This window comes from Triticum dicoccoides, chromosome 3B, assembly GCF_002162155.2.
Source record: "Triticum dicoccoides isolate Atlit2015 ecotype Zavitan chromosome 3B, WEW_v2.0, whole genome shotgun sequence".
Lineage (NCBI taxonomy): Eukaryota > Viridiplantae > Streptophyta > Magnoliopsida > Poales > Poaceae > Triticum > Triticum dicoccoides.
The window spans coordinates 121,199,295-121,207,077 of NC_041385.1; the positions used below are offsets into that span (position 1 = coordinate 121,199,295).

General features: G+C 47.8%; 1 protein-coding gene and 1 pseudogene across 1 annotated transcript; both read left to right on the forward strand.

Annotated features, from left to right (window-relative positions):
• The first annotated feature begins 155 nt into the window (after positions 1 to 155).
• Positions 156 to 730, forward strand: LOC119274196 (annotated as a pseudogene).
• A 2,568-nt stretch (positions 731 to 3,298) lies between these two features.
• Positions 3,299 to 5,694, forward strand: LOC119280955 (cytokinin dehydrogenase 1-like). The gene is made up of 3 exons (XM_037561626.1): positions 3,299 to 3,919; positions 4,394 to 5,075; positions 5,169 to 5,694. Exons 1-3 carry the CDS (start codon positions 3,325 to 3,327, stop codon positions 5,464 to 5,466), a joined length of 1,575 nt encoding a protein of 524 aa, XP_037417523.1. The 5' UTR covers positions 3,299 to 3,324; the 3' UTR covers positions 5,467 to 5,694.
• The last annotated feature ends 2,089 nt before the right edge of the window (positions 5,695 to 7,783 follow it).

Sequence of the window (7,783 nt, forward strand, 5' to 3'; positions counted from 1 at the left end):
ACCGCCCCGCAGCTCCACCCCACCCGGCTCCGTCCGCCACCGCTCCGCAGCCCCGCCCGCTCCGTCCGCCGCCCCTCAGCTCCACCCCGCCCGGCTCTGTCCGCCACCGCTCTGGCCGAACGCCGCCGCCGCTCCATCGCTCTCACCGCTCTCCGATGCCGCCGAAGAAGATGCCGAAGGTCAAGTCCGGCTTCTTCGGCGTGAGGCAGAAGCCCTCCAGTAACTGGGGAGTGAAGTTCTCCAATGCCGGGAGGCGTTGGTGGATCGGCACGTACCCCTCCGCCCACGAGGCCGCGCGTGCCTACGACGTGGCGGCTTGGCGTGCCGGGAGGCCTCGGGAGCACCTCAACTTCCCGGAGATCGAGAGTCGGGTGGAAGCGGAGATGCTTGTGCCGCAGGCATCAAGATGAAGGAGATCACGACGAAGAAGAAGACGACGAAGAAGCCGTTGGTTTTCATCAATGCCGGCGAGACCGACGAGGAGGCGATGGCGAGGTTTGCTCGGGAGCATCCGGAGTACGTCCAGGCCGAGCTGGAGCACTACTGGAAGCGTGAGGCAGAGCAGAAGAAGAAGGAGGACGAGGCCGGTCCCTCGACGATGATCCCCATCGAGTCCTCTTCCGAGGAGGACTGGGCAGACTTCAAGGAGGAGGAGGAGGAGGAGGGGTGCGACGACCTGGAGAAGGACGAGTTCTGGGAGCAGTTCCGCAGCTCCGACGATGAGGAGTAGTTTATCTAGTAGTTTGAATAATTAGTAGTTGAAGTTTATGTATGAAACTATGTTGAATTTGATGTTTGAACCATGTTGAATGGACTAGTAGTTTGTCGTTTTAAAAAATTTACATCTTTATTTTGGACCATCTATTGGAGTTGCTCTTTTGGGCCATCAATTTGGACCATTTGTTGGAGTTTGAGCTTTTTTCGAAGCTCCAAAACGCACTTTTTGCTGGTCTAAATTTTACATCTTTAATTTTGGACCGTCAAATTTTGGACATCTGTTGGAGATGCTCTAAAGTAGCGTTGGCAGATACTCATGGAATTATAGCTTAGCTAGCTTGGGCGGCCAGGCCAGAAATAGCATTAAGAAGAGCCTGACACGCCACTGCTTGCTTCGGTGCGTGTGAGAGGGGCATGCTCCCAAGACCGATCGATCGCTGTAGGCATAGATGCATAGATTGTGTGCTGTGACCTGGAAATGGTCAATGATACGTTCGATCCAGCGGACTGCAACGTTATGCGTAACTAATTAATGGCCTCTTCAGATTAGATGTGGTGCGTATACGTGCATGTTATGGCTGCCTGAACTTGTTGGAAAGATGCGTTTGTCGCATGCCTCTCTTATGATCTCTGAATCCATCGATCGAGACAACACATTTGATAGTGCCTGAAGCTCTGAGAGATTGTGGACACACGTAGTGCACATGTTGTAGTATATAATGTGTGAACATGTCAAAGTATAATTCAAACAATATGACCATTTGTGGCTGAAAAAGAAACATTCATACATGCACTACAGTATGACATATAAGTTTCTGAAAGGATGGCACTTAGTGGTTGATGTGTTGTCGAGGTGAGAACTTGCAGCTTTTGGTTTCTATTGATAGAAATAGGGAAGGCCGGTTTATATTTATTATAAAAATATAACTTTTCCCATAGATGCTTGCGAATGGTCATACTTTTTATGAAATTTTAAAAGTTTAAATTTTATAACATAGTTCGATCATATCCAATATATATTATCCGTTTTAGAACTTGTGGTGCCTCAGTATGGCAGTAACTTCTAGGTTATTATAGTCATGAGCTAACAATAAATTAAAAAAAATAGGCATGTCAAAGAAAATCAGTACTCCCTCTGTTTCAAAATACCATGTGCATTAGTTTCTTTTAAGTCAAATCTCTATCTCTAAACAGGATTATAGAGAAAAATAATAATATCTTCAATACCAAATTAGTACCATTAAATTCACCATAAAAATAGTGAACTGAGCCTAGCTCAGATGGTTAGGTTTCATTTTTCTGGATTTATTTGAGACTTTTCGGTGATGTTTGTTCAGTGGGAGGAGACGTTCCCATCGACTACAACACGCCTATGGTGACTTCATCAATTTCAGTATCTCGAAGGTGGCTATATGGATAGGTGTGCGTGCTTACGTTCATAGGTGAGTATATGTGCGTGTATGTGGGCACCTACGATTGTATTATGTCAAAAACACACCATAAAATATATTTTTATATTTTGTTTATTTGGTATCGTACATGTTGATATTTCTCTCTATAAAATGGGTCGGACCTAGAAAGATTTGACTTTTGAAAAAATTAATACACCTTATAATGGAGAGAGTATGTCACAATCAACTAAATTTTATTATTGATATTTTCTCAAGCAGTGCTTTAAATATTGAAAATCTGATTAAAATGACATGAAATCAATGGCAATTTGCCAAATTAAATTCTAGGATATTTTAGCCAAGTGCTAAGCAACTTTTAAAGATAGTAGGTGAAGTAATGAAAACTTGACCTTTTTTTTGGTCCAATTTGTTGCCATTTCCATCAAACGCTGTTTATAAATATGCCAAGACGAGAAAGAAGTGACGTCAAACATAAAATATCCAACTCACCACGTGGCAAGAGCTTGCTGTCCATGGTGGCCAAATGTTTAGACAGCCGGCCTGCAGTACCGGTTATACACACACACAAAAAAAATCCATTTTTTTAGGGGTAAAAAAATCCAATCTGATCAGTGCAATACACACAACTACACGAGCACACACAGCACACGTAGGTCACAAACAAACACGTATTTTTCCATCTCTGGTCAAACAATAAAAAAGGCAATAAATAATTATATAGGAATTCTATGATTCTTATATAAAATTTTCCTTTGAAGTTCCCTGATTTGAAGTATTGGGATTTATTTTTTTTTTGCGGGGGAAGTATTGGATTTTTATTTCTATATGGGATTTGTTTCTTTTTTTGCGGGGTATATGGGATTTGTTTCTATCCTTCACATTTCAGAAGAAGAAAAGAATAGCTTATACCTTACCAAACAAAAAAATCCTGTGCTGTGTACCAGAGGAACATGCCATTTTATTTCCTGTATATGATTCTATGATACTCCTATTCTACGAAGGAAGAAGGCCTGAGCTTTCACCGTAGCAGCATCTCAGAGAATTAACGCATACGTTTATGTTGCACCGGCCGATCCGTCTCTCCCCCTATATATACGGGGTGCAACTGCGAAGAGCAAAACACCACAGGACAATTACCAGCAGATCATCATCATCATCACATTAACGCGCCGAGCTAGCTAAACGCGAAGCGCTAATGGCGATCGTTTACGTGCTTCTGGTGGCGCTGATCACCGCGGCGTCCCATGCGCCGCACGGCGCGCACGGCCAGACGTGGCACGGCGACCTCGCGGCGCTCGCCGCCGCCGGCAAGCTCCGCAGCGACCCCAACGCCACCCTGGCGGCCTCCACGGACTTCGGCAACATCACGGCGGCGCTCCCGGCGGCCGTGCTGTTCCCGTCGTCCCCGGCGGACGTGGCTGCGCTCCTCCGCGCCGCGCACACCACCGTGGCGTGGCCGTACACCATCTCGTTCCGCGGCCGCGGCCACTCCGTGATGGGGCAGGCCTTGGCCCTCGGCGGCGTGGTCGTCGACATGCCGTCCCTGGGCGGCCCGTCCTCCGCGGCGCGCATCAACGTGTCGGCGGACGGCCAGTACGTCGACGCCGGCGGCGAGCAGATGTGGATCGACGTGCTGCGGGCGACGCTGGAGCGCGGCGTGGCGCCGCAGTCGTGGACGGACTACCTCCACCTCACCGTCGGCGGCACGCTCTCGAACGCCGGCATCAGTGGCCAGACCTACCGGCACGGCCCCCAGATTTCCAACGTCCTGGAGCTGGACGTCATCACCGGTACGTACGCGCGCACGATATGGGCACCAGCATGCACCACGCTCACAAGCAACTCCCTCTCGCAAAGTAGTAGTTCCGTACCCCACACTGCAATGTTGCAAAAATGGCTAACTTGTTTTGGTGCAACTCGCAACCCGTAATCCGGCTGCGGCGTGGAATCACGTTCATCTTCTACACACACGGTAGTCTAAAAAAGGTGCCGGTAAAAAAATGGCAGTGAGTACTAATTAATGGATGGTTTAATACTACAGTGTAAATTGATAGTGGTAGTTACTACAGCTGACCAGCTGGCGGCTGCTGGGCCGGCCGGGCAGCCGGCGTCGACGTCTTTCAAATTTCAATAGATTTGCCGGCGGCCAACAACACGTTGACTTTGACATTTCCCCTCTGTGTTAAATTACTCCATTACTCTAACCGGCCCGCATGCACCTTTGCGTTGACACGGTGCAATTAACGCGCGTGCCGTGCGTGCAGGCTACGGCGAGATGCTGACGTGCTCCAAGTCGCTCAACGCGGACCTGTTCGACGCGGTACTGGGCGGGCTGGGCCAGTTCGGCGTGATCGTGCGCGCCCGGATCGCGCTCGAGCCGGCGCCGACGCGGGCGCGGTGGGCGCGGCTCGTCTACACCGACTTCGCCACCTTTTCCGCCGACCAGGAGCGGCTCGTCGCGCCCGGGCCCGACGGCGCGTTCGGGCCGATGAGCTACCTCGAGGGCGCGGTCTACGTGAACCACAGCCTGGCCGCCGGGCTGAAGAACTCGGGCGGGTTCTTCACCGACGCCGACGTCGCCAGGATCGTCGCCGTCGCCGCGGCGAGGAACGCCACCACCGTGTACGTCATCGAGGCGACGCTCAACTACGACAACGCCACGGCCGCGTCCGTGGACCAGGAGCTCAGTTCGGTGGTGGCGACGCTGAGGCACGAGGAGGGGCTCGCGTTCGTGCGTGACGCGTCGTACCTGGAGTTCCTGGACCGGGTGCACGGCGAGGAGGTGGCGCTGGACAAGATCGGGCTGTGGCGCGTCCCGCACCCCTGGCTCAACGTGCTCGTGCCCCGCTCCCGCATCGCCGACTTCGACAGCGGCGTCTTCAAGGGCATCCTCCAGGGCACCGACATCGCCGGGCCCCTCGTCGTCTACCCACTCAACAAATCCAAGTACGCACTACGCGTCCATCGTGCATGCATGCATGCGATCCTGCATGGTATGTATCACGCACTTAACTGACACTGGCTCGGTCGTGGTTTCAGGTGGGACGACGGCATGTCGGCGGTGACGCCGGCGGAGGAGGTGTTCTACGCGGTGTCGCTGCTCTTCTCGTCGGTGGCCAACGACCTGAAGCGGCTGGAGGCGCAGAACCAGAAGATACTGCGGTTCTGCGACCTCGCCGGGATAGGGTACAAGGAGTACCTGGCGCACTACACGGCCCACGGCGACTGGGTCCGGCACTTCGGCGGCAAGTGGCAGCGCTTCGTGGAGATGAAGGACAAGTACGACCCCAAGAGGCTGCTCTCCCCTGGCCAAGACATCTTCAACCTACTCCTTTGAGTAGATGCAATTAGTTGTTACTACTTGTGGATTAACGTGTGGACAGTAACACAGCAGTTTAACTTTAATTTCCCGTTTTTACTCATGTAGTAGGTCATACGGTAATAATATGCTCTGTCGAGCTTTAATCTCCACATGTACCCGTTACCAATTAGTAGTAGCGCTGTAAGCAAAAGTGTGAACAAAGCTCCACCAATGTACACTTTGCCAGATAAATGTTTCATTTCAGCTCAGGAGCAGAAGAGGACTTTCGCATGTCTTGTTCCTTTGTTTGTTTGAGCTCTTTTATAAGATTGCTCCAACTTACCTCCTAGGGGGTATAAGAGGAGTGTTTAGTCTGGGCTATCCATGACTGATCAAGGGTTTTGGCTAATTGAGCTTCCACTTTCACTGCAAAAAATGAGCATCCACTTAAGCAAGTTATTTTGATGTGCTAAAACTGGAAGATTTTTAGTGGACTAATTGTCATTTTCTACTATAATATATTAGAGATCTTCCGCACTTTATTTCATACCATGAACGGGTCGTGGCAGCTAGAAGTATCTTTGTGCCTTTTGTTGTGCAGCCTCCAAAGCTAAGATATCGTGTTTGATAATGTTTGTAGTACATCCATCCAGACCAGGGATTCGTACTCAAAGCATCTCATGTTTGAACATATCATATTTGTGATGAATTGTGTACATGACGTCTACCACGTCCATGTGACATGTCTACCCCGTCAAGCTCACTATTCAAAGTCAAACACCAAAAGTAGATACATGAAAAGCAAATTCTGAGGTGTCCTATTCATAGCAAACTAGTCCCTCCATTCCTAAATATTTGTCTTTTTAGACATTTTAAATGGATTATCACATGCGGATGTATATAGACATATTTTAGAGTGTAGATTTACTCATTTTGCTCCGTATGTAGTCACTTGTTGAAATCTCTATAAAGACAAATATTTAGGAACGGAAGAAGTAGTATTTTTGAAAACTCACAAATTTTGTGAATGTTTTACTAATGGCATGTGAACTACTTTGAACATATAGTCTAGGAGCACATATTCATGCACGGGGTTGGTAGCAACGCATAAAAGATCATAACAGAATTAGTTACCCTTAATTAGCCTCACTTATTTTCTCACTCGTCGCCATCCTTAATGATGTAATGTATTGTTAAGTTCCTTATTTGTGCACAGTGGGGTGTCGATATTAACCTTAACGGTCGTTGACACACTCTTACCGAACATGATGTAAGGTGTGTGTTAAAATATCTCTGTTTGTTGTTAAAAAAAAGACACCATGCAGACATTTAAGAATAATTGATTTCAAGGCGACTATTACACGTGGAAATATGTAACACATCTCTAAATCTAAAATATCATGCTGGCAAAAAGTATATCTAAAATTGCATATGATTTTGAAAATGTGTGTTAGAAATAATAATTAGCTTAGAATTAGGAACTAAGATTGGAAAGCAGAATTAATTTAGAATTAAGAACTAGGATGAAATACCAGTTGACCATTGAACCGCCGGATCCCTGTCACCATAGAAAAACAAATTTGTATTAGAGCAAGGATAAAATCAAACAAAATATGAGTCCGAGGGCATATCCGGTGGCTAAGCTCGCTATTACAAAATCTCGGCCGACAACGCAAACAATTTAAAAATGGTCCGTCACACGAGTCACAGCTCATATTTTCATATAAGAGGTGAGAAGGTATTATAAACTCTTACCTCTCATGTAAAAAAAGGAGGTAAGAGAGACCATGTGATGTGAGAAGGTAAAAGTTACTCAGACCCACTAAGAATCAATGGCCTAGATCTATTATATACTCTTACCTCTCAAGTGAAAAAGAGGAGGTAAGAGAGACCATGTGACGTGAGAATGTAAGAGTTACTTACACCCACTACTTAGTGAAATCAACAACTCAGATTTATTATATACTCTTATCTCTCATGTGAAAAAAGAAGGTAAGAGGGACCATGTTAAAATTTGCCAGTGTAAAATGCATAGTTCCTCTTGTGTACCAAAGTAGCGAAGAAAAGTAGGTGTATGAGCGACGACCACCTCTCCAACAAAAAAAAGTTTAGGGTTTCTCTGCCTCCCGCCGGCGCCGCTGCCAGTCCACCTCGTCTCCGATGGCCCTAGGCCCATGGAGACGCGGTCCACCTGGCCCTTGCCGACGAGAGGGATCTTACTCCGTTTTTACGTGTTTTTATGAATTCATTTAGGATTTGTGTCCTGCTCAGGAAGACGAGGCGGTGGTGGCTTCCTGAAAATGGAATAAGGGCTCTCCCGGCATAGCCCCTGTTTTGGTGATGTGTCTAGCTT

Bases quoted from the DNA above. Each gene is read 5' to 3' on its own strand.
- LOC119280955 (XM_037561626.1), top strand. From the start codon at position 3,325: ATGGCGATCGTTTACGTGCTTCTGGTGGCGCTGATCACCGCGGCGTCC. The intron at 3,920-4,393 runs GTACGTACGCGC...CCGTGCGTGCAG, and splicing joins GGAGCTGGACGTCATCACCG to GCTACGGCGAGATGCTGACG. The intron at 5,076-5,168 runs GTACGCACTACG...TCGTGGTTTCAG, and splicing joins TACCCACTCAACAAATCCAA to GTGGGACGACGGCATGTCGG.